The 27272-nt window shown below is 45.2% G+C and overlaps 1 protein-coding gene across 2 annotated transcripts in view; it reads left to right on the top strand.

Moving 5' to 3' along the window:
• The window catches only part of Dhc64C (dynein heavy chain, cytoplasmic), a 188630-nt gene that overhangs the window by 138526 nt on the left and 22832 nt on the right, over positions 1 to 27272 (top strand). For both annotated transcript variants that reach the window (XM_075866271.1, XM_037418917.2), the window contains exons 66-76: positions 434 to 528; positions 5720 to 5894; positions 8789 to 9028; positions 9383 to 9555; positions 10421 to 10658; positions 11482 to 11652; positions 16980 to 17081; positions 18948 to 19072; positions 19884 to 19987; positions 23137 to 23402; positions 24311 to 24407. In XM_075866271.1, coding sequence (XP_075722386.1) covers positions 434 to 528; positions 5720 to 5894; positions 8789 to 9028; positions 9383 to 9555; positions 10421 to 10658; positions 11482 to 11652; positions 16980 to 17081; positions 18948 to 19072; positions 19884 to 19987; positions 23137 to 23402; positions 24311 to 24407 — 1786 coding nt within the window. The remainder of the gene's footprint in view (positions 1 to 433; positions 529 to 5719; positions 5895 to 8788; positions 9029 to 9382; positions 9556 to 10420; positions 10659 to 11481; positions 11653 to 16979; positions 17082 to 18947; positions 19073 to 19883; positions 19988 to 23136; positions 23403 to 24310; positions 24408 to 27272) is intronic.

Genomic DNA, 27272 nt, shown 5'->3' with positions numbered 1-27272 from the left:
GATTCGTGAACTACTGCACCAAAGTATTGCCTACCCTTGCCTGTATTCAGGCATTCGAACTGGCACCATTTTCTTAAGTGCATAAATTTTCTTGTCAAGTACAGGTTGACATTATTTCAAAAAGATAGACCACCCGCAACAGCTATGCATATTTTGGCTTCATGTGACTTAGACCTTGATATAACAAACCTGGATACAACAAAATATTGGATATAACAAAGTAAATTAGAAATAGTCTTGCAATAGGTATAATGCTAGAAATACACCTCTGTAATGATTTTTCAGTTATAACGAAGATATTTTCATCTAAGGTGTGACTTTTTTACATGAGGTTTGAGTGTATTTTATTCAAGATGTACTTATGTCTTTTGGGCAGTCTCTAACTATATGTGGAGTTAACCCTCACACTCATGGCGTTCATGCCCTGTCGCAGGTGGTGTACACCAGGGTAACCCGCGGCATGCTTCACGAAGACAAGTTGGTTTTTGCCCTGCTCCTCTGTCGAATCCACCTCCGAGGGTTCTCTCAGTGAGTGTCCTTCAGTACTCTAGCTGTTCTGCACATTGAAATACTGGATATGTGGCAGCGTTTTCTGCGAGTGTATTATGCGCAATAGTTTGCTGCACTATATTTGCAATAGTTTGCCCAATAGTAAGCATGCCAAAGTTAGCCTTTGGTAGAAGTTTCGCATTGTGTATTTACTTGCATTTGCATTGAAAAATATTCCTTCCTTTTTTTTTCTCCTGATTGGTATCACTTGGATCACGCGAATACAACTTTCAGACTGAAATGATGCAAAAGGAGGCGGATTTTAGTGAATTTGAGAATAAGAATTAATTGGTACTCACTGGTCATAATTATAGTAGACTCTCGGTAAACTGAGCCCTGTCATGGTGGTTTAGTGGCTAAGGTACTCGGCTGCTGACCCGCAGGTCGCGGGATCGAATCTCGGCTGCGGCGGCTGCATTTTCGATGGAGGTGGAAATGCTGTAGGCCCGTTTGCTCAGATTTGGATGCACGTTAAAGAATCCCAGCTGGTTGAAACTTCCAGAGCCCTCAACTACTGCGCTTCTCATAATCATATGGTGGTTTCGAGACGATGAACCCCACATATCAATCAAATCTCGGGAAACTGAAATCTCTTAAAACGAATGTGTTGCCTAAGCAAAAGTTCCCCTAACACGATTGGTTTTATACTTGTGTTTTGCGCTCCTCTACGCTTCTCGTTAAATGAAACCCCTCTCAAATGTAACACACTTTTCTAGTCCCATAAAGTTGCATTTAAAAAGGTCCAACTGCAGTAACCTTCATAAGCTTACAGTGAAACTTCTGCTCAACATTCGTTGTGATATTGTCTTCCACCGTGATGCATCCGACCAACTGCGCTAGATTAATGGCTGGGGTGGTGCGGATAAGTTTAAAGAGCTTGTTTAGAGACCTGGCCGTGACAGCTGCATTTTGATAGGGGCAAAATCCTAAAGCACCTGTGTGCTTAGGTTTTTCAGCATGTTGAAGAAACCCACATATTCAAAATTACTCAAAACCCTATTAGACTTCTATAAACCTCCTGCCTCTCGGACTGTTGACCTTTCACTCCTGACCGCGACCTTACCTGTGACCTCCAGAGACTAGACGAAGACTCTAGGAGGCAAAAGGTTGTAGGTTTGATGGGTCTTCGAAGGCTGAAAATCGCGAAACAATCGACTTAATAAAGCTGACATTTTCGGAATCTGTACCTGTTTCTGCACTTATCCGAGAAGTTTCTAGCTTCTTGTGCCATTATTTCGGGCGCAATATCAATTTATAACACCCCTGTGAGCTGAATGTGAGCGCTAATACCGTATTTACTCGCATAATCCTCGCACTTTTTTTGCTGGAAAAGCGATGAAAAGTTCGGGGGTGCGAGAATTACGCGGGGAGAACTTTCTACGAAAACGTACAGAGTGAAAAAGAAAACCAAGTGGCCACAAATCGGGATTCTCACACCAGTAACCAACAGCAAGCTTTAAGAAGTACTAATTAAAACTTACCTCAACAATAAAAGCAGAGCTTCAACACTAGACAAGATTTATTTCAGACACAAAAAGTGTAAGCAAATAGTTGAGAATTAGAATACCACACGCAAAGCTTGTGGGCGTAGCAGTAGCGTTCGTCTTTAAACAGGAGCCCTCAAAAGGTAAGCGTGGGACGTCAGTATTGGGCTGATGGCTATTTAACAGAATAGTCCGCAGTTTCCTTCTGAAGAAATAAAGTTTACCATCAATCCCAGTTTAGGCACACGGCAGGCCCAACGCGTCTGTGTGGCTTTCAGCAGCCATCACCACTAGCGAACACAAAACTCTAGACTCCGAAGGGCCTACCGGTGGCCCTGTTGCCATTCTTTAGTGCATGATCTATCACTTGCAACTTGAAAGCAGCCGTACATCTTCAGTATCGCCTCATAACTTGACAAGGTTACCGACGCAACATACAAAAGACGCTGCAACGCACACTGGCCACTTCGGCTTGGCTTGAATTGGATTGAATATCCATGCAATAGTACGCTTGATGCTTAAGAGATGGCGCCAGATGTCTTGCGCTATCATCATCAGTGGCTGGAAAGAGCAGACGACATTATTGCAGTAGTTATCGGGGGTGTGATAATTACTCGAGGAAAACAAGAAATCGTATTTTTGTTGGCCGATATTGGCCGATATGGGGGGTGCGAGAATTATGCGAGCGCGAAGGTTACGCGAGTAAATAAGGTAGACGCTAAAATCATGCTTTCTTTAGTGCTGAATCGTTGCCATTGCACACGAGCTTTCGCGGTCATCTTGGTGTTGTTTGGAAGGGTCATTCTTCATTTTCAATTTCCCATCACTGCTGGCTCACTTTGCCATTGGTTTTTCAGCATAAATGCGTCATCGAGAAGCACCAGCGCACGATACTATTGGCTGCTTAGGGCATGTGACAAAATCTAGGCGTCCGATTGGTCAAGTGGCGTTTCCGGCATCTGCTTCCCCATCGTGACGTGCATGGACATGCGCCATTTTGTCATGATGCTGACAACTGCCTGCTGCAGTAAAGAAGTTTCGCCCCACACTAATTTGTGAGTGAAGTGAGTGTGGTGATCAGTCATTCGCGGTGAACTTGAGAAAGAGCCCCGAATGGCTCAGGAGAATGAGGATGACGAACTCGCGGCGGTCAGCGGCAGTCGCAGAGTCACCGTTGTAGGCCTAGCTCACGTATGAGCCCTTCAGTTGCAGACGTCACGAAGGGCGGCGGTGTTTTGCAGCCTCATCAGTTAGAGGACGGGTTGTAAAAAGCAGAAGTAAGAGAAGCTACGAGAGATATCAATCTTTGTAGCGATGGAACTGAAGCGCAGTCTTAGTCTTATCGCTAATTGTGCCGATGCCGCGGTTCCCCCCCTCCCCCCTGCTTGAAGAAACAACCTTGAACTGCGTGGGTCGTCGGAGTGGAGTACGCCGCGCATCAACAGACAACAGGAAATCAATTCGTTCGAAGTGAACATGCTCGCTGTGCACGCAATGGAGGCTACGCAATGACGTGTTCGTAACGATGTCGCGGTCTCCACTCGAAAATGCGGCAGTCTTGTGTAAAAAAAAAACTAACACCTCGACACTCATGTAGCCACGAAATTGTGAGCGGGGGAGCAAGTTTGGCTCGCGACATTTACGGGTACAGTAAAAGCTTGTTAGCTCGGATCTCACGGGACCGGAGAAAACGTCCGAGTTAACCGAATTCCGAATTATTGAACAGACTACGAAAACAAAACGAAGATGAACATGGCACAGACAAACCTTTATTTCTTAAAAGAGTGCGTTATTTTTGCCTGTCTTGACGTCGGAATTTCTGACAGAACGTTCTTATTTAATCCCATCAGGTGGTGGTGCGCACGTTCACTGTCGCGAGAACAAACGCAGAACTTGGTGGCCTCCTGCACGGTGCGGCGACGTCGCGTCGGCTCATCACGTCTTTCAATATCATAACCTTTCTTTCAAGATCATTTGCTGGCTGCTGTAGCCGCTTAACTCCTGTGACGGTCGCCATGAAGCGCGGCGGCGGCGGCAACACGCACAAACACAGCCGCAACACGCGAAGTCACAACACAAAGAACCAAGACACGAAGTAGTACACCAGTAGGCGTAGCATGGGCGTAGCGAGCAGCTGTTAGTAGACCCTGGATGCGCCGATGGCCCAAGTGCTTCCGCCGGGTGGTGACTAGCGCCACCTAGCCACTTCCCCCTCATTCACTATCATCATCCTCATATTCTGCTGCAGTTTGCTCGGTTTCGGTTTCTCCAAAACTCCAGTTCTGCCGTCGGTTACGGCAAGCGGTGCTTGAGCCTCCAAGCCGCCGAGATCGCGAGACTCTGGTGTCCCGATAGCTCTCTACGGAGTTGTCCGAGATAACCGGCTAAATTCCTCCGAATTAATGAGCATTTGACCTCATTGAAATATACACAGCTTTGCCGGGACCGTGCCTCTAGTCCGAGTTAACCGAATTTCTTAGGTAACGAGGTCCGGATAAACGAGCTTTTACTGTAACTCATTCCGGACTAGCCGGAAAACATCGCTGTGTCATTCGATGGATCGCGGGTGACGCGTGCACATTCGTTGCACATCGTCATCAGTACTGTCACCGAACTGATAAGCGGCTTTGTTGGCAGACGAGCACACGGCGAAAACTTGCAGCGGGACTTGAAGAAACGACACGCTCATGTAAAGAATCAGTCTGATTACATGCCCGGTGCATATTAACTGACTAAAAGTACGTGTGCCATGATATTTTTCACTCAAAATGGCGAAATGAAGTTTTAACAGTATTTTTCTCCAAGAACAGATTTTGACCACTTTCTTTTGCTTGTTCGGTAAAAGTTGACCTAGAACAGCTAGAGCTGTAATTGTTTTTCCACAATGTATAATAATGTTCACAAAAAACAACACTGAGTGTAGATTATTAATGTGCAGCTTCTTTTTTTATTTTAATACAAAATGTTTTGTTTTTGGTTACATGCAATGAACTTTATTGTGTTGTAATCCGAGAAGTACTTGTTCAATTTTCTATCAGCTTGCAGCGTTGCACTCCTTAGGCTTTCTAGTTTCCATATATATGTTAATGACTATATAATTCTAAGTACATATGTTTTTACGATTAAAAATGCTAGAAATCATTATTTTCTTCATTTTCTCAAAATGGCCATTTTGTACACCCTACATGAATATTTCTGCAATATATCGGAAACTATTACAGATAGCAAAATAATTCTTTTTGTAGCATGAAGCTATATGTTTGGAGCACACAAGATAGAAAGCAGATTTTAATTTTTCTTGATGCAAGTTTTTAAAATTAGTCTTTTGTGTGACCACACAATGGCCACATTCAGAGCTGTGAAATTTAGTGTACTGTAAAGAATAATGACACAATCAAAAAAGTGCTTCCTATGTTGTGTAGCTCGTGCTTTCTAGTGTTGATCCCCATGTTTTTTGTAAAATTCTGACTGGTGGTTATCTCTCTATTGTAATAGGAACACCAGAGATCGTTATCTTAAATCTCTAATGAACTAATGAAGGTACATAAATAATTACATCTTTAGAATTGGGAGACCAAACCAAGTAAGCATGCCAACTTAGGTCACATTTGCTTCAAAAATAGGTAAGAGAGCCCTGAAACCCATGTCTCCCCTTCAATGGGTTCACTCGTGTATACCATGTGTAGGGAAACCAACTTCGAGCATGAGCTGAACCACCTGCTTCGTGGCAAGGAAGGCATCCTTCCAGGTCAGCCAACTATCCACGTTGCCGGTCTGTCACCTGACCAGCTGGAGGGCGCCACTGCATTGTCGAGACTGCCAGCATTCCGTAGCCTCCAGCAACGCTTGGACGAGCATCCGGTAAGACTTGTTCATGTGTGTGTGTGTGCATTTCCATGCCCCAACAGCTTCAGATTTTTGTTAGGGTGGGTTATGTACGTAAAACTTATTCGTTCAGTTTAGGGTGGCTTCGACATTTCTCTCTGAACGCATATTCATGAAGGGAGGAATGGAAGGGCCACAAAGCTCAATTATGGCAGTAACCCTTTGAGACGCCATGTACACATTTGTGTACACCACTCACTTTTCCTATTTGCATCAAGTTGAGGCTTAAGAAAAGCAAGATGTATCGTACTTTGGATGGAATAAACCTTCTGCAAGATAAGTTTTGTCTTCATTTAAGGGGGGACACGGGTCGACCAAAAATCGCAAAAAAATCGACTATTTGAAGCGGACATTTTTGGAATCTGTACCTATTTTTGCATCTCTCTGAGAAGTTTCTAGCTTCTCGCGTTATTATTTCTGGTGCAAAATCAATTTATAACATTCCTGTGAGATGAATGTGAGCGTAAATTGATGCTAAAATCGCGCTTTTTCCGCCCTGAACTGTTGCCGTTACACACGAGCTATCGTGTTCACCTTGGTCTCGTTTGGAAGGGTCGTTCTTCATCTTCAATTTCCCGCCACCGCTGGCTCGCCTTGCTCATTGGTTTTTTAGCAAAGACGCGTCATCGAGAAGCACTAGCGCACAATTCTATTGGCTGCTTGGGGCATGTGACAAAACCTAGCCATCCAATTGGCCAAAGGGCGCTTTCGGCGTCTGCTTCACGATCATGACGTGCACGGACATGCGCCATTTTGTCATGGTGCTACTGACTGCCTGCGGCAGTAAAGAAGTTCCGTGCTACAGTAATTTGTGAAGCGGGTGTTGCAATCATTCGTTCGCTGTGAACTTCAGAATGAGCCCCGCTATGGCTCAGGACGATGAGGATAACGAACTCGTCGTGGTCAACGGCTATCGCCAAGTCACCGGTGTAGGCCTAATTCACGTACAAGCCTGTTCGTTGCCGACAATGTTACTGTTTTGCAGCCTCATCAGTTAGAGGACTGCAAGTACAAAGAAGAAGTGAAGCTACAAGAGATATCAGTCATTGTAGTGACGGAGCATAAGTGCAGTCTTATCGCTAAACGCGCCAATGCTGCGGTTCCCCCCCGCCTGACGAAAGGACTTTGAACTGCGCGACGGGTCGTCAGCGTGGAGTAGCCGCGCGTCGACGAACAACAGAAGTCAATCCATTCGCGGTGAACGTGCTCACCGCCCGCGCAATGGAGGCTACTGGCAATAGCTAGACTGCTTTTAACGACGTGTTTGCAACGTTGTCGGGGTCTCAGCTCGAAAATGTGGCTGTCTTACATAAAAAAGGAAACTGACACCTCGGCATTTGCGAAGCCTCGAAATTGATTAGCTCATTCTGGACAAGTAACTCATTCTGGACAAGCCGGAAACATCGGCGTGTTATTCAACGGATCGCGGATGACGCGCGCACGTTTGTCGCACATCGCCGTCAGTACAGTCACCGAACTGATAAGCGGCCTTGCGGCAGATGAGCATACGGCAACAACTTGCTACAGGACTAGAAGAAACGACATGCTCGTGCACATAATTATAGTCCTATTACATTCCTGGTGCATATTAACTGACTAAAAATATGTGTGCCATGATATTTTTCACTCGGAATGGCTAAATAAAGTTTTAACAGCATTACTCTTGATGCACAGATTTTGACCACTTTCTTTTGCTTGTTCCGTGAAATTGGACCTAGGACAGCTAGAGCTGTAATTGTTTTTGCACAATGTAGCTAAATGTACACAAAAAATAATGCTGAAAGCCTATTTTTAATGGTCAGGTTCATTTTTTTTATTATAAAATTTTTTGTTTTGGTTACATGCAATGAACTTTATTGTGCTGTAATTTGAGAAGTACTCGTTCAATTATTGATCAGCTTGCAGCTTTGAACTCTTTAGGCCTTCTAGTATCCATATATATGTTAATAACTATGTAATTCTAAGTACATACATTGTTACGGTTAAAAATGTTAGAATTCTTTGTTTTCTTGATTTTCTGAAAATGGCAATTTTGTACACCCTGCATAAAAATTGCTGCAATATATCGGAAACTATTGCAGATAGCAGAATAATTTTTTTTGCAGCATGAAGCTGTATGTTTGGAGCACACAACATAGGAAGGAGGTTTTGATTTCTCTTGATGCAAGTTTTTTAAATTAGTCTTTCGTGTGACCACACAATGGCCACATTCAGAGCTGTGAAGTTTAGTGTACTGTAAAGTAAAAAATTTGATTACTCCTACGACGCGCTGCTTTCAGCAATCCATGGGAAAAGTAGAGTTTCTCTTTGTGCAAAATGGACATAACCAAAAATAAATTCGCACTATATTCTCAGCCTGAGATTAAGTTCTGTTTATGCCGAAAGTAAGCATCAATAACTTCTGGGTGACAAGATACTAATTGCAACTTAATCAGGATGAGTTACTATAACACACACAGATTAAACAATTATCTCAATATTTTTGTTGCAATAGAGTATTGAGTGTCTTAAAGTAACACTGTAGCCATTTGACATATTTGCAGACAGTTCTTTATAGGTGGCATCTGAAAGGGTCAAGGCAAGCTTATGTAGAATGGTTTGCAAGATCTGAAACGATTAAAGCAACCATGTGAGATCAGACACTACAGTCGAAAACATTGTGGTGCACGTTCAGAACTAATTTAGTGATTGCATGTGATTACCGTTGCCCTCGGCCCTCACCCCATTTCTTTTTTTGAAGTTGAAGTTACACATCACACACAGCACATTAACTTTGACCTTAGCAGAAAATTTTGTGTTGAGTCTAATGTTTTCTCAAACGAAATAGCTTAGTTGTGTACAAGAGAGCCCACATTGTTCTCCCCCTATAGGACTTCCTGGGTTGGGTGGAGAGCACTGCTCCGGAGCGTGACGTGCCCGTCCTGTGGGAGGAGGGTTCGCGACCCCTGACCCCAGTGGGGCAGGCCATGCACCAGCTTCTGGTGATCCAGGCCTTCCGCCCAGACCGGGTCATCGCCCAGGGCCACCAAGTGGTGACCTCTGTGCTCGGCAACGACTTCACCTCGGCCTCCGAAACTGAGCTGGATCTGGCTGCAGTTGTTGACAATGAGGTCAGTTATGAAAATAAGCACCTTTTAGGTTGTGTGTAGACAGGTGTAAAAGTTGAATTTCTTTACAGTGAACCTGTTCAGCTTTTCGTTGTGCCATGTGGCATGACATGAAAACTGTCATCATCGTGTTGATTTGTCTGGCATGAGATGTAATAACTGATGGGTGAGAGAAGGAGTACAGAGAGAGAAAGTGAAATAAAGGAAAAAAAGGGAAACACAGAAAGACCCTCTGTGGCAGTTTGTGCTCTGTCCCTTGTTAGTGAAAATTCCAACAGTGCTGGCAAGCTTCAGCCTGATTTTTATGCTTTTGACGAGGCGAGAACTGACGGAACTTCATTTTATTTTACTGTGCAGGTGAAGGCGGGCACTCCAATCCTGATGTGCTCGGTGCCTGGCTACGATGCAAGTGGCCGGGTGGATGACCTGGCTGCCGAGCTGGGTCGCAACATCACATCTCTGGCCATGGGCTCGGCCGAGGGCTTCAGCCAGGCTGAAAAGGCCATCAACGCCGCCTCCAAAAACGGACGGTGTGTTATCGAGGCATTCTTTTTATAACGAGCAGGAGGGCATGAAAGCTTTTATTCGAAACAGAACCGACTTTGCTGAGGCACTTCAGTTTCGTACAGTGTCCTATGCAAACTGGAACCTTGAAGTGCCATTTCTTGAGAAGAACCAGGTGATCTCTATGTATAGCCTTTTCTGAACTTGCTGTTCAGCTAACGCTTGCTTGAGTAGTTCATCTGAGAAGAAATTCACATGCAGCGTACTTTTTGTACGTAGTGAACCATTATCAGTGACTTTGGTCTGTTTCCACTCGCAGCTTATTTTGCTGTGGCAGTGCATACATGTCACGGTGCCCTCAAGCACCACCTTTCAGCCACTAGAAAAAAGTGTGAAAGTGCAGTAATTATTTATTGTTATTTTTCGTGGGTATTATGGCTTGACAGGAGAAGTGGTCACAATCGAACATTTGCTTAGAGAATTCGGGTAGCTTGTCCAAATGGAACAGTTGAATTTTCCGTAGAGCCTCATTGACACAGCCATTAGAGGCATAACCACTTCACATCATCACCAGTGGCGTATGACCTGAGACAGCATTTTTGTCGCTGCTTTCTCTTCAGAAGTTGCACACTGGTGCCTGTAGGAGCACTGGTCTATGTCTCGGGCATGTCTTTCTCACAAGAAAGCACTATCTGGTGACTTACATCGACGCCGTGACAGTGACTTGGCGAACCGTTTCGCGGCTAATGAGGTTTGAGTGAACAAGCAGGGTTAGCGCTTGATGTATTAAGTTAATGGTAATTTGAGATCAGGGATAAAGGTATGGGTTATTGACCTGCAACGGGCAACATATTTAACCTGGGGCACCTCGCTCTTGCAATGCATCTGCAGGTGGGTGATGTTGAAGAACGTGCACCTGGCCCCGCAGTGGCTGGTGCAGCTCGAGAAGAAGCTGCATGCGCTGCAGCCACACCCGGCTTTCCGCCTTTTCCTCACCCTTGAGGTGCACCCCAAGGTGCCTGTGAACCTGCTGAGAGCTGGACGGGTGTTCCTCTTCGAGCCTCCGCCGGGCATCCGTGCGAACCTTCTGCGCACCTTCTCCACTGTACCTGCGCAGCGCATGATGAAGGTTTGTTGCAACTGGCTTGGTCTTTCTGGTATCGCTCAACGAGTCTAGGGGAGTCATACACCTTTGCCCGAGGACCAGGTTTATGCATGTGATCTCTGCTTTGTGGAACACCTAATAATGATAGTTGGTGATGTGTTGTGATGAAAACACTGTGCAGGGGGCCAACAAGGGCAAACAAACAATTGAAGTTTTACATCAGTTGAATGAAAGTTATATACAGCAAATGGGTAGGGCTACTTAAACAACATGAACTATTGAAAGCAATAAACATGATCAGTTTATCCAATGATAAAGGAGGTACACCCAAACTTTATTATAACAAATACACATCTGCTACAAAAATACTTTGTTATATCTGAAAATTCGTCATAAACATCAATATGTACCACCGTGTGACAGCTATTCTTCATTTACACCAACAATTTATTAAATCCAGGCTTGAGTGTTCCCCAGTTGGGTGCTCAGTGTTGCGGGTACTCACACCTCAATAGGGTGGCCTCTCTTCTCCACTCTTGCATGTTTGACTATTCTTCCCTTTTTGACTATCCTTCCTTTTTTTCCACCACAACGCCGCATTGTGCTTTGTGTGTTGCTGAATTCGGCAACTTTCCTAATCATGAACCGCCTTTTTCGAACCCAATTACCACCTTGAACAACACCACTTTGTCATGAAACCTGCAATAGCGCGGTTTCTTTGTACAGGCATTATAAGTGGGCTATTGTCACGACAGGAATAGGATAAATTCTAAGTGTGTTCCATTTCTTTCATTTTTGCTGTCCAAGCCTATGTGTAGCGTTGGTGAGCGTAAGCGTATTTGTGCAGGCACCTGGTGAGCGCGCCCGTCTCTACTTCCTACTGGCCTGGTTCCACGCCATCGTCCAGGAGCGGCTACGCTACGTCCCACTCGGCTGGGCCAAGCACTACGAGTTCAACGAGTCTGACCTGAGGGTAGCATGCGACACCCTGGACACCTGGATTGACACCATTGCCATGGTGAGTCGGTCCAGGTGCCTCGAGCACCAAATGCTTCTGGCACAGCACTGTGTTCAGGAGTGTAGGTAACTTCAAGAACATTGTGTACACTCCAGAAAGCTTGCTCTGAATGCAGGACAGCTGCTCATAAAAACAAACTAGCTTTTTGTATGCCTGCGTGCCCTGCTGAGAAGGGATTTGTGTTAAGTCAAGCTTTTTGATAATCTGCCAACTCCCTGTAGTCGGCGTTTAGTGCTTGCACATCCCTATATGATTCTTGTAAAGCTTGAGACACTTCCAGAAGATTGGTTATGGCGAATTTTGACAGTGTTACAAGCCGCTAATTGTGGCAATGTTCTCTTCTGTGCCACTTTGTAGTGTGGGGACATTCAATGCTTATTTTATATTGATAATTAAGTTCACACAGGGAAGTATACAGCACAAAAGACAGTTAATTCATTGAAGCACCTAGTTATTCAGTTGCAGGTACCTTGGTTTGTCTAATCTGTCTGTAAATTGCATAATCAGTGGTGTAGGCATGGGTTACAGTTAGCCTGCTGTGTCTTTCTGGGCATTTTGGCGCGTTTCTGCGTTGAAGTTTTTATATCGAACTCATGAAAGTGATTTCGAGCTTTCTTAAGGGGGGACGATCCTTTCGAAACGAACTACAGTCGACATCCTATTTCCCGGACCCACAAGGGACCGCACGCGAAAACGTCCGGAAAATTGGGCAGTCCGGAAGAACGAATGCACATGAAAATGCACCTTTTTTTCATCTATTTTTCGCTGACATAAAAGGTAACGGCCAGAGTAAAAAATTCCCATTGCAATTCATTCAATACATCGTTTAGGTGACTCTGAAAAGCGCCGTTAAAAAATCATGTCTGTCTCGATTTCAGTCAACGTCTAGTTGCCGCTGTTGCCAACTCCGAGCTCGTTGGCTGTGAAGGAGATGGCTCTTCGCTCTTGGTGTCCAACTCGTCGGAATCCTCCATAACATGAATAATGACTTTGTCATCGGTCAAGTCCGCACATAGCTCAAGGTGTTTGTCAGCGTGGGCGAAGCCCTCAAAGGTTATCCATGCTCAAATCGACATGCCGGCAGCGCGCAGGTCGTCGAAGGCAATATCCGCCGATGGCAGTTGGTCACACGCGCTGTCCACTTGTGGAGTGTGAAGCCCGCGTGGCGAAAACAGTTTCGCAATGTCTCTTGCGTAACCTCTTTCCACGATTCCGCTAGCATGCCGACGGCATACCTGAGGTCAACAGTGTAGCTTTTCCCGTTGTTGGAGCACAGCACCACGCGGCTGAGCACGCGTGATTTGTAATGATGCTTTAAGTTCCAAATCACGCCTTGGTCTATCAGTTGCAGAATTGCTGTGATGTTTGGTGGTAGAAATTCTATCTGTATAGCCTTTAGGTCCTTCATGTGGTCATGCACAGCGCAGTTATTTTCAAACAGCACAACTCTTCGATATTGCTGCTCGAACCTTCTGTCCATCTTGCGCACGCATGCTTCGAATAACTGCTGTGTTACCCACACCTTCTTGTTAGCTTCATAGAGAACAGGCAGAGACACTACCCCCTTGAAACATCTTAGATGCTTCGACTTGCCTATTTCTAGCAACGGAAACTTCTGGCTGCCTGACGTGTGTCTGCCAACAAGGACAGTGAGCCGCTCCTTGCTGTGCTTGCCGCCTTGGCAGAAGTCACCAGGAAACACAAGCGTTATCTCTGGCAGCAGCTTATAGAACAGTCCAGTTTTGTCACAGTTGAAGATATTATTAGGTGGAAACTGCTAGAGCAAGGACTGCAGCTTTCCATCCTGATATTCGGCGACAACGGAATCGTCAACGACGCCGCTTTCCCTGCACATCTTCTTGAACTTCAAGTCATTGCGGCTCTTGAAATCGCGAAGCCATCCATCGCTGAACTTGAAGTTTTTCAGGACCATCTGAAGCGCCAAAACCTTTAACTTCTACTTCAGGATGTCACCTGACACCGGGATTTTCTTAGCGATCATGGCACTGAGCCACACGACAAGCGCTTCCTCGAGCTCACATTCTTCTTTCCAGCCCCGGTTGATTTGGCCGCCATTTCCAAGATCTTTGCCTTGTTTTTGGTGAAGTCCGAAATAGTTTGCTTCAAAATTTTGAACTCCCTCCGCACCTCTGCCTGCGACTGACCGCATTGGACCTGTTCAACGATGGCGGCTTTCTTCTCCATGGTGAGCCTACAAGGGGGCTTTGTGTGCTTCGGAGGCGCGGACGCAGACCAAGGAGCACTCAGTGACATCGCAGTAAATGGCGAACCTGCTCAACGAAAAGGGCAGCACGAAACAGCTAGGAACTCGGTGGATGCTGAAGGTCTGGAAACAGGATCACTGAAGATGGCACGCAGCAGCAAACGATCAACCGCACACACGACTGCAGAGCTGACAAAACAACACGTGAAGGAACACAGTGATTTTCGGCTTGGCTAAGCCGCTAACCTACGGCTGGCGACAGGTTGACAAGAGCGGTTTCGAGGTTACGGAAGCCGCGGTGCTGCGGTTGGCGGCGGTTCGGCTGGCCATACCTGCGATGCATGTATGGCGGTTTTGAGGATATGAAAACAAGCAAAATGGCGGTGTCCGTGGTGACTTCGGGCCAGCAGTTTACAGTAAAAAGTTTGGGAAATGGGGTATCGAATGCTTTAAGCATTCGGAGTTTTGGACTTTTCAATACATTTGACTCTATGGGAACTGGACGATTCCACAGATGAGTCGGGAAATCAGACGTTGACTGTATCTTGTTTCTTATTGGATGTTGATGAAAATTGGCACAGACCCTAAAAATGGTCTCACAGTGCTTCCATAAAAATTTGAGGCAATAAATGAAAACTTTAATGACATGCAAATTATTTCTTCATTGAACCTCGTGGAGGAGCTGGCGGATTTATAAAATGACAAAAATAGTTGGTAATTACTTAATGCACAGCCAAATGTATGCTGAAGAGGGCTGCGTTATCGAAATAATTTTTTTGCAACACTAAATTTTATACTTAACATTTTTTCCAGCGACAATGTAATGAGAACACTTGCAATACAAACAAGAAATCCTAAGAGAAATTCTTTAGGGAGTAAAATGAATAACTAAGATCGCAGCCCCCTGAAGCACAGTTCAAGGAGCGTTACAAAACAAGCGGAATCAAAATCTGTGCAGTGGTTGCAGATGCTCAACATGCTGAGCATAATGCCAAAAAAAAAAAAAGTATTGAGAAAACTGCGTGTGAAGTTTCACCTTCTCTTCACGTGTCTAAAAGAGCTAAAAATTGTGATCTTAGTTTTGTCTTGTGTTAGTTGACTTCTCAAGCATCTGGCCTCTGCCCAGTGCGCCTTTGTTGCCTATATTTTTTTTATAACCTTTTTTTTTATCTACAAAGAACAAATATGGATTTCAAACCAAGTTCTCTGTATGAAGGAGTGGTGCGATATTAAGCATGAGAGAATAGATTGTAATTGCATAAGGTCATATACTGAAATGATTAGACTTGTTTTTGCATTTCTAGGTGTCATTAGCGTAATTAGGTACTTCCTGATGATTTTTGTATTCAAGCTGTCATTAGCCTAATTAGGTACATCTTGATTATGAATAATCACTGAACATTTTTTTATAGAGAGAAGTTAATGGCATAAGAAAAATGGCTCACACCATGACAGCCTATGCCTTCTTTCCAAATGACTAACAGTTATGGGTAGAAAACTGGTGGCACAGAAATTTTTAGCAGTTTGTTTAATGACGCGAGTCGGGCATATAAATACTCGTGCCCCTGCTTCATACATGCTCTTTTGCCACACTAGCCTTGAAACGCATCATCGTACAGACGGTCACGAAAACACTAATCTACAAGGCTTGCATTGGCTCAGAAAATTCATAGACACTCGCGGCGATACCAAGCAAGGCTCCAAGCACGTCTAAATCGCATCACAAAAGCTTATTGACAGCCCTCCACATGACCGTGAAGTGCGCGGTCACGCGAAAAGCACAGCCAGCACGTGATGCACTTGCAGGCAGTGTTCGGTGACGATGTGTGAAATGTGTACCTACGATGACAAAAACTGGCGCGCACTGCGCTTGTTATCGCATTTTGGAATGGTGACGCGCGAAACTGCTAGCCGCTGTTCCCAGTAATCCTAGACAGTAGAGGAGGACGAGCTTGACAGGGGGTCTGCTGTCCATGCATAAAATGGCCGTCCACGGTTCCGAGGAGCTAACGAGTGATGTGCCTCGTTGCATGCGGAGAGACACGTCACGAGTGCTCTAGCGAAGTGTTCTTGCTCGCAAAGTTCATCACGTTGTAAGCGGAGTTAGGCCTAAAGACAACTCCGATGACGTGCCGTGCTCGTAGACCGCGTGCCCGCTCGTTGTAATCTGATCGTGAATCCACTTACAGCTTCGTTGCTTGCGACGATGCACGTCACCACGAGTGCGCTAGCGCGTCATTCTTGCCCGCAGTCTCGCCGTCAGTAGAGTTTGGCCTAAAAGACTACTCGACTTCGATGACGCGCTGTGCTCGTAGACTGCGCGCCTTCTCCTAGTAATCTGATCATGCATCCGCTTACAGCTCCTAACTAAAGCGTAATTATATTTTAAGTTATCGTCGAGCTGCTAACACGTCACGAAGAAGCGATTTTCGACAGCCATATCCTCACAACGCACAAGCAGCAGACGTCGATCTCCCAGAGCGAGCATCGGGTCAATGCCAAGGCGAGCTGGGGCAACATGGCGGCTACAGGAAATCAGAGGCTTCAAAATGGCCTTCAAATATTTGCTTTCTGTGCGCTTGATTGTAAAGGGAGTAGCCAGCTGAGGCAGGAAGTTTGAACACGGAGAAACGCTCTTTTTGATGAGCCCAAGAAGACTGCTCCTGGCCGCGCCCTTGCGAAGCTATAATTTGTTTAAAATTTATGTTTTCTCGCCTTTTTTAGAAAAACGTTCGCTACCTAGGAGGGTGAAACTAATTTTTCAAGGCACTTCTGCGCGGTTTTCAGTGTAGATATTTTTGGAATCGGATGGAAAAAGGGTTCCAGAAACTGAAAACTCGTTTAAAAAAAATAGATTTTTTGTCTTTTTTCGCGATATCAAAGCGGCGTCCCCCCTTGAGTGGAAACTGCTAACTGCAATAAACTACCATTTGCAGGTCAGCACCTTGATTTTTATTCATCCTGTGATGACATTGCTCAGCATATTTTGTGTTCACACTTCAACACGTGAGCATTCCAAGGCATGCTCATTTAAGCTGTACCATTCCCACATTAAAATTGTTTCAGGCCATGAAAGTGTTTGCATTACGTTGATTCTGCGCAGGGACGCACCAATCTGCCACCAGAGAAGGTACCCTGGAATGCGCTGCGTATTCTTTTCGGCCAGTGCATCTATGGAGGCAAGATTGACAATGACTTTGATCAGGTGAGTGGCAAGCTTTTATTCACTGCTTTTAACTTTTCAGGAGCAATCGCTCATTTGTAGTGTGTTGCCAGTGAAGAGTCATTTTAAGTTTTTATGCGAGCAACAGCCAGTCCTTCTTTGTTGAACTTCCTTCTTACAACTCAGCTGTGGCATTCTGTGTGCTGCATAGGATGGCACTTGTGGACTTCTTTGATTTATGAATCAGCATGTGTGCATGCATCGGAGCATTGTTACGCTGAGGAAAAACACTACAAATTGCTATAAGCTGGAACACAATATTCACTAGCGTAAGGCCTGCTGTATTATTTAAAAAAAAATTTTGTGTTTGAATTATAGCCAACAATTTTATGGCTACTCGCTGAACTGTAGCAGTGAAGCTCGTACGGAGGAAAATCAAAAACGTCCCACTATAAACAGTTTTTCTGTGTCACTGCTTCTGCAGTGCTTACAATTAAATTAGTTTCCTTCGTTGGGGCTATTGCCATGCTGGTCATCTTGCATGCTGTTTGTTAGTTCTAAATAGGTTCATCACCTTGAAGGTATTTATGGGCAGCCTCGAATGAAACTGAGTGCCATACATTTGTATCCACACACAGCCTTCTTGCAGCAGTGGCCTCTTAACTTGCTCCAAAAGCTTCCTACAAAGGGACTCTAAGTGCACTCAATACCCACTGCATCTTTTGTGGAATTACAATGGCAGATCCAGATCAAGTCTTTCTGCTCTGATAGGAGCAATCACATTCCAAAGACGGATTGGGAGTGTGATTTGTGTGTTCCAATGGCAGATTGAGAGCAACTACAGATCACGGATTGCTTCTTGGAGCAAGAATTCTTGCTCCGCCGAAATCGGCGAATTTGACCGGAAGTTCACGTGACGTATTCTGTGTGCCCACCTTTCATCCGATCACCAATGGCAGTCCGCTGACAACTAAAAAAACGCTTTGCGCTCTCTCGCACCTTCTCGTGCTCCCTCGCCAGATTTCCTCTCACCAACTGCTTCCGTCATGAAGTGCAATCCCACTCGGACCTGCACGCTCTGTTTGCAATCTGACCCATTGCTCGCGATCTGCCATTGGAATTCAACATTTGTGTGACCCAGATTCAGTAGACTATTACCTGCCCTAAGTAGACTATGTCTACTTAGGGCAGGTAATAACCGTGGAGCCGAACCACAAGATTGAAGTAACTAGAAGAATAAGAATGGGGTGGAGCACATTTGGCAAGCACTCTCAAATTATGACAGGTAGATTGCCAGTATCGCTCAAAAGAAAGGTATATAACAGCTGTATCTTGCCGGTACTTAGCTATGGAGCAGAAACCTGGAGACTTACAAAGAGGGTTCAGCTTAAATTGAGGACGACGCAGCGAGCAATGGAAAGAGAAATGGTAGGTGTAACCTTAAGAGACAAGAAGAGAGCAGAGTGGATTAGGGAACAAAGGGGGGTTAAGGATATCATAGCTGAAATCAAGAAGAAGAAATGGACATGGGCCGAGCATGTAGCGCGTAGACAGGATAACCGCTGGTCGTTAAGGGTAACTAACTAGATTCCCAGAGAAGGAAAGCGGGTTAGGGGAAGACAGAAGGTTAGGTGGGCAGATGAGATTAAAAAGTTTGCAGGTATAAATTGGCAGCAGCAAGTACAGGACCGGGTTAAGTGGCGGAACATGGGAGAGGCCTTTGTCCTGCAGTGGACGTAGTCAGGCTGATGATGATGATGATAATGATTCAGTGGCGGAAGGTGATCATGCCATCATAGGACTAATATCGATGAATGCATGCGTGTACAGCTCTTGAGTTTGCAGCTGCACACTAGTGAGAAACATTGTTTTTCGTTTGCAACTATGATTCACCTCTCATTACTGCAGCGTTTGCTGAACTCTTTCCTGAGCAAGCTGTTCACAGCCAAGAGCTTCGAGCCGGACTTCATGCTCATTGAGCCCAATGCGGGAGACAGCCTCGACAAGGGCATCGCCAGCCCGGAGGGTATCAGGTGTGTTGCTCTGTATTATTGTATTTTTATCAATCTTCGACTCCTTAGACCTTGATAACAGTGGTCAAACAGACGCCACTGGAGACCTTCTTCTAACGTTAAGTCCTGTTCAAACTTTTTCTCCAGCAACGTGATATGGCACTACTATTCACACAGGTCAAGAGCCAAGACCAGTCGTGGAGTCAAGGCTGCAGAGTTATGGTCATTGAATCAAGGCTTCAGAGTTATGTCATATAGAATACTTTGAGTCGAGGCCATGCACGTACAGTGAAGGCATTTGCATAGAGCGAGAGTCAAGTCTCGAGTCACGGTGTAAAGGCTGTTCACATAGCGTGAAAGCATTCTACTTGTGTTTGTTGCAATGGAACACCCAAGACATGCATGTTAAAGTGCTCAGTGTCTTGCGCAGTGTTCAAGAGCAGCCAAGTAGGTCCACGAAAGAAGTCAGCAAATCAAATAATGAATGTTGGTACTGAATTTGTGTAGCGATGCCACAGTCATATGTAATTCTGAGTTTCTTTTTGTTAGTAAGAGCTATGTTTTTTTTTTTTAAACAAAGCACATCTTGGCTCAAACTTGAAGTGGCTCACTTTCTGAAAGTTTCTTGCCTGATAAGCCAGAGCTACTGCTTCGCATGCAACAGTAAAAAACCTTGTGACCATTTACGTCTCAATTCAATTTTCCTTTACCAAGCTTACTGCATTTGTGATAAATGATCACGCTTTGCGATAAAAGCAAGCTGTAAGGCTTCGTTGGGTGGTTGTTTTTCCTTTACACTTGTAAAACACTTCCTCATTTGCTTGTTCTGCAGGCGGGACCAATTTCTACACTGGGTGGAGTCGCTGACCGAGCGGCAAACACCGTCGTGGCTCGGACTGCCGAACAACGCCGAGAAAGTGTTGCTCACCAACAGAGGTAAAATGCTTGCTTACTTCGTGAATTGCGAAAGCTGAGCTTAATGGAACATAACGTTCTTTTGGAAGCTTCAATCAAGCCTGAAACTTGCTAGGCTAGAAAAAAAAAGCAAAATATAAAGAGCTACCGTTCATGTACAGTCGAACCTGTTTATAACGAACTCGAAAGTGCCGCGATAAATATTCGTTACATCAGTAGTTCGTTGTATATGGAATCGGCCATAAAAACAGCCACATAGTGGTCGAAACGTTTTTTTGTGTTTGTATTTTTTATTAAAAAGTGCGAACAACCCCACAGCTGACAAGTTAAGGCTTTTGGCGTGTTAAACTACGCCCGTTCGCAATGAACTCACTCTGTTCCACTGAATCGCAATTCATTGATGTCGAACCAGTATTTCCATGGCTAGTTGCCTGCAGTTTGTCGCTTACCCTAGCTACTCTTGCCGTCACATGCCAGTTCGCTTGCAGTCCAATTTATACGCGTGTTTCTGCGTTCTTCGCACATGTTTCACTCGGGATCGTGCTAGGGTGCGGAGGGTAGCCTGTTCGGTTTTTGCGAGCAACATGTGCAAGCGGCCTTGCACGACGCTGCGGCAGCAAACTTGTGAATGGCACCATGATGTGCTTGTACGACCGTTACTCCGCCGAGCACTTATGTGCAGATGACTGCGATAAGCTCGCCGGCAGTGAGTCAGAATAGCATGTTCATTGCCACCGGCCACCTCGCATTCACCCTTTTTTATGCTTATTCGTTAAAGCATTGCCACGACCACGGGGAAGTCGTTATCACTAATCGATCGGTCTTTGCCGTTACCGAAAGGTGAAAACCCTTAAGGAGGGAGGTGGGCCTTAGAATGGTGAAAATGTCCAAAAAGTCAATTTTTCAAATTTTTATTCCTATACGCATGTGTTCGGAAATTGTGAATGCTAAATTCTAATAATAAATGCGTTAAAATTTGTTATAAATTCGCTACGGGTGTTGCAAAACGCTCCGTGAAAGGTAAAATTTGTTTTAACTTCGCGCACGTGCCGCTGGCGAAGCAGTTGGCTGATCGCCGTCATCTTGAGCTAGTTTTGAAGTTCTTTTTTTTTTTTTGCACATTTCGTCACCCTTCAAAATGGTTTGACATGAAAGGAACGGCTGCCCGCGGCCTTTTTCTGAAGCCCCCTTCCCGATCACTCAATGGCCGGAGCGCGTGCGAGCCAAGCGAGCCCCCTGTCTCTCGCGTCCTGTTGGCTGATGCGGCCAATGAGACTGCGATTAGTTTTTTTTTCTTCGTTGTTGTTTGTTGGCCGCTGGCTCTCGTCTCGCGCGTGTGTCCGTCTGCTTTCCGCTCGTGCTACGCGATCAACGCTACGACTTTTTGTATTTTTACTGGTATTACTGGTGACGCTCGTCTAAGGAAGAAGACGTGCCAAGCGCACGGCAGCAAACGAAGGCGTCCGTAGAACGCGCCATAGAAAAAAGCCGACAACGTGGTGGTGTCGAAGAGTTGAGCCTCGCAGGGAACACTCGCACAACAAAAGCTATTGCTTCTCGCATTTATGGCTTCTTACATTCGAAGGAATTGATGGTTTATCGTCGGCGGTTGTAGATGCCGAGAACAGCGTCAGAAAAGTTCGCCGTGTGCGAACGCTGATCGCAATTTTCTATGCTGCCTTCTATTTTTCTTTTAGTTTTTATCCCCCTTTTTTCTAGTCTGTCTGTGAAGAAACGTCTGGAAAGTGAACCGCCTCACTTACAATGTCCGAAATCTGCGTGCGGTGCTCGCCGCGTTCTGTGATATCTTTCGTCCCAAGCAAACTGCAGCAGTGCACACGCGAGTGCTCCTATCACATGCTTCAGAATGTTTATTTTACCTTTTTTTTTTCGCTTCGTATGGGCTATATTTTTACCGTGACCATGTCAGAAATGTTCGTTGTATAAGTAGGAGGTGCTGAAAAATGTTCGCTGTATCTGTACTTACTTTCAAAGTGTAGCATAGGAAAATCGTAAGTGCACCGAAATAAGGTCCTTATAACTGACAGATTGTTATAAGTGGGTTGCACTGTATATCACACCAGAACTTTAACCGTACTCGGAGTAAGGTATGGTAAGAACATTGTCAATTTGCACATGTTTGTCTTGTGAAAGCTAGTATATAGGTAAACCAGAAATAGAGTCACAGCTAGCTTCGAGAATAAGAAAAATTATTTTTGAATATTGTACACTTGTTCATTATTAGAGTTTAATGGTCGTGTTATCTAAGCATTATCGTCGAGGGACAGCCACTATTGGAGTGCGACACTCCAGAGTACATCGGTAATGTCCAGTCATCGCACTGGTCACCAAGTTTATGCCAGCATTAACTTCAACACGTGTGACTGCCGATGGCCACTAAATTGTTTTAATGGCTTAAGGTCCCATTGGTGGTTTGCTACACATTTTTCACGTCATTTTTGCTGAATGCAGAAAACAATCGAGTCTATCTTCCGTGATCACGTGTTTGTCTCGGTGAGTAGTTGTGTGGTAGTGGGCATTGGTGTTGTCAGGTTCCAGATAAACAGTATAGCTGTTCATGGAAAGTTTTCAGAAAAAGTTCATTGCTGCGCTAATTGCGCTCTTGTCATTTCACTTGCTTTGTACTGAAATGAAATGACGCACTATTAGCTTATTCTTGTTCACTTTCACGTATTCTCTTGCATTGATCTCGTATTCAGCAGCACCGCCTGGCAGAGACTGATCGATTCTGCGCCCTGATACTGCAGTAGTGCGCACGTAATCGTTCATCCGTGATGTGCGACATTCACCTGTCCGCAACAGAAGAAATGACGAAAATGGCCTCATTGCTTTCTTTCCGGACGCACAGTGGTCAAATGACACCTGAATTTATTCAAGTACTTCTATAAAGAAAGAGGTGGTGGGGAACGATTTCTTCTTTAAATTTTATTTTTTATAAATAAGTAAAACAGTGACAAGTGTTTCAGTTTTGGTAGAGCCGTTAATGGGTAAAAATGAAGCGCAATGTTTTCTGATGGGGCCGAAGACTGAACATACCAAGTTTTAACAGCAGGAGTCTGTTTATAATGAAGCGTCGATTATGGGTGCCTATCAGACGGATGATGCACGACGCTGATTGACCTCTGTCCTCCCTCCTCTTGCCAACCCAGGGAGCGACCTGATAGCGAAGCTGCTCAAGATGCAGCTGCTAGAGGACGACGACGAGCCAGCCTACGTGGCGGCTGAGGAGGGCGAGAGGGCCGTGCCGGGCGACGGCCGACCTGCCTGGATGGCCACCCTGCAGCAATCGGGCTCCACCTGGCTGCGGCTGCTTCCGCCCAGCCTCCAGAGCCTGCGCCGCACCAAGGACAATATCGGCGACCCGCTCTACCGCTGCCTCGAGCGGGAGGTCAACGTGGGCTCCAAGCTGCTCAAGGTACGGGACCAGTGAAAAAAAAAAAAAAACGAACTTGGGTCTCTCTCATTTCGTAGGGCTAGCGCTGTGCTCCAGTAATCGTTCTCTTCAGTAGTCATGTTGAGCCTGCAGTTACGTAATCTTCTAACATGTCTGTGAAGTTTTGCATGCATTACGCCATTAGATTCTGTGTGATATTACATATTTATTATGCATGATTGCTGTGACTGGCCCCATACTTAACTCCTCTTACAAGGCTTGTAAGGGCTTTGTAAGCATGCAAGATGTGAAATTGTGCCATCAAGATTCTAGAGTATGTGGGTCAAGATTGTACTGTAAAGAGATAAGTTCTGGTATGTCATATTAAGGAAAAACCTAAAAGACAACATTACTGCACTGCTGAATGTATAGCCAAATCAAAGATGTTAGCGGCTCTTTCTTGCTCATGCTCGAATTTCGTATATCAGTAGTTGCTGCTGAATTTGTCTGCCATAGTGACTTGGTGACTATCAAACTGTGCTGCTGAGCAGCATGAGAGGGAAATTTTGATTCCATGCTGTGACATTGCATTTCGTTGGGTGTGACATGGAATAACGTTCATGTACCTTTATTTAGATGTAGAGAACCTGGGCACTTCTTAGTTGACAGTTCGATCATTCACTACAATTTTCCTTATGATTATGTTGTTATGGTTACATCAGGTAATGGGCAAAGGCCTAAATTACTGTCAGCTATTGCCTTGACCTTCTTTGCAATCGTCCTGCTTGCCTCTATCATGCAGCACATCTTTTCAAACTATTCAACCTAGCCGTGGCTGATCCTGTCTTTTAATTCCAACCTACTCGGAGTCCGCAAAGTCACTGTGGAATGAGTTTAGCGTGTGTAAATAGGCCTGCCTGTTGTTTAGACACTTGTTGTCTCTTGTTCAGGTGGTACGCTCTGACCTGGAAGACATGGTGCGCATTTGTCGGGGTGAACGGCGTCAAACCAACTACCATAGGACCATGATTGCCGATCTCGCCAAGGGTAAGGGCGGCACATCCTTAAAGGAAGGCGCCACTTTTTATGTTAGTTTACAATTCATATTGGGAAGCTATGAAAGCATAATTGTTTCCTTTTTTTTTACGTCAGTTCTGTCTCCTTGTTGCTGTGCTTTGATGACACATCTCTTTAATGCCCTAGTCTACTGAATTTATGTTATACGTTGTTGCTGTTGGCTTTATTAAGGAACTGAAGCAAAGTTTACTGGTATCGATTCATAGCTTCATTTTAAGGGGGGCCATAGGTCTTGGATCTCTCTCTTTTAGTTTTGAACCAAATGTGACAAAAGTTGACATGCTTACTTAGTTTGTTCTCCTGATTCTAAAAATGTACTTATTTTTTTTGTAGCTTCATTAGTTAATTAAATAATCAAGATAACAATTTCTATTGTTCTTACCACAATAGAAAAATAACCACCTGTCAAAAACTTATGCCGTATTTACTCGCGTAATCCTCGCACTCGCATAATTCTTGCACCCCCCACATCGCCCAAGAAAAATACGATGTTGTTTTTTCCTCGAGTAATTATCGCACCTCCGAAAACTGCCGCAATAACCTCGTCTGCTCGTTCCAGCCACTGATAAAATCTCTTAAGCATGAAGCGTACTATTGCACAGAGATTCAATCCAATCCAAACCAAGCTGAAATGGCCAGTGCACGTTGCGGCGTGTTTTGTTTGTTGTGTCGGTAATCTTGGCACGTTATGGGGCGATGCTGAAGCTACACGGCTGCTTCAAGTTGCAAGTGATGGATCATGCACTAAACAACGACAACAGGGCCGCCGGTAGGCCCTTCGGAGCCTGCGAGTTTTGTGTTCGCTACTGGTGACGGCAGCTGAAAGCCACCAAGACTCCTTGGGCCTGCCGGGTGCCTAAAACTGAGATTGATGGTAAACTTTATTTCTTCAGAAGGAAACTGCGGACTATTCTGTTAAAATAGCCATCAGCCCAATACTGACGTCCTACGCTTACCTTTTGAGGGCTCCTGTTTAAAGACGATCGCTACTGCTACGCCCACGACGCCCACAAGCTTTGCGTGTGGTATTCTAATTCTCAACTATTTGCTTCCACTTTTTGTGTCTCAAATAAATCTTCTCTTGTGTTGAACCTTGGCTTTTATTGTTGAGGTAAATTCTAATTAGTACTTTTTAAAGCTTGCTGTAAGTTGCTGGCGTGAGAATCCCGATTTGCGGCCACTTCTTTTTCGCTCTCTACGTTATTGTGGAAAGTTTTCCCCACGTAAATCTCGCACCCCCCAAATTTGCATTGGTTTTCCGGCAAAAGAAGTGCGAGGATTATGCGAGTAAATACGGTAAATGACATAGGGATTGACAGTAGAAAGCATAAGACATACAACATAGGAAGCACTTTTTTGATTGGGTCATTATTTCTTACTTTACAGTACACTAAACTTCACAGCCCTAAATGTGGCCATTGTGTAGTCACACAAAAGACTAGTTTAAAAACTTGCATCAAGAGAAATCAAAATCTGATTCCTATGTTGTGTGTTCCAAACATACAGATTCATGCTGCAAAAAAAAAATAATATTCTGCTATTTGTAATTTTATTTACCGTAATTACTCGAATCTAACGCGCACCTTTTTTCCGGTTAAGCGAGTTCATAAATCGCATGCACGTTAGAATCGAGTACGAACAAAAAATTACGGTCAATCTATTGCCATCGCAAATCCAAAATGGCCGCCCCCTACGTGCGTCGGCATGGTGCATCGGCTATTTCTGCCTATGTGTTTACCATGTGCGGCACTTCGTACGTGTGCTGAGGAGTTCGTCATCTAGTAGTGCATTAGCATCGACGACGTGAAAGGGCCGACTCCAAAAACTCAAGTGCACCACGATGCCGCTTTTAAGGGGGGACGCGGCACTTCGGGACCGAAAATCAGCCAAAAAATCGAGTTTTCGTGGACCTTCTTTTCGCGTTCCCGACATCATTGCGCACCTATTTACAAAATTTCATAGCCGAATACCATCAACTTTTATCGTTATTCAACTTTAAAAAACCGAAAACGGGCGTCCTGCCCTTTAAATTGAGGGCGAATAGCGCAGGTTTCGGCTCTACGATACGCGGGAGCTACGCGCTCGATCGGCGCCATTTTGGTCTTGTTTGAAAGAACGCGTTTTCAGCTGTTTTTTTTTTATTCAGTAAGCAACATTGAGCGTTTCCCCGGCTCGAAAAACGGGGCCTCAAAGACGAAGAGCCGCGCTCACTACCATTGGCTAAACGGCGCACGTGACTGAAATGGCGCTTTCCGGTTGGCTGGAAGCTCGCGGCTTGCGCCTGCATACGCGACCCGACGCCATTTTGAAAGGGTTACCGCTGTGACGCCTCGAAATCGGCAGAGCACTCTCAAGCTTCTGATCGTATCGCCATGCCTGAAAACGCAAAAAAGTATCGGACCGTGCACGCATTTGGTCGCAGGAAACGCAAAGGTCGTGGGAGAAAGTCTACGAAGTCATCAGAGCCCTTGGTTGACTCCGACGAACGATGTGTCGACGCTCCGCGGCCGTTCAGCGATGGTGCGACCGAGCGCGTTGCCTCCGACGACGATGACGGTGAAGCGAACTCCGGACGACTACGAATCGACGCCAAGGTGGTGACAAACGCCGAAGTTGAAGAAAATCATGCCCGGGAGAAAGCGACGCTCGACCGGCTTTCATCGGCGCCAGCAACTGCACGGAAAATTGACTTTTTCACCACGAGTTGTAGCGAGGCAACCGCACAGGACTCGGACCACGCTGCTCCTTATCTGCTTATGCATCTAGATATCCTAAACGCGATAATGGGTGCCTTGTGTTGCAAAGCCTGCCACGGACCGGCTACGATCGTCAGAG

This window comes from Rhipicephalus microplus, chromosome 6, assembly GCF_043290135.1.
Source record: "Rhipicephalus microplus isolate Deutch F79 chromosome 6, USDA_Rmic, whole genome shotgun sequence".
NCBI classification, from domain to species: Eukaryota; Metazoa; Arthropoda; class Arachnida; order Ixodida; family Ixodidae; genus Rhipicephalus; species Rhipicephalus microplus.
The sequence above is the reverse complement of the archived record's forward strand: the minus strand, read 5'-3'. Positions and strand labels throughout refer to the sequence as shown.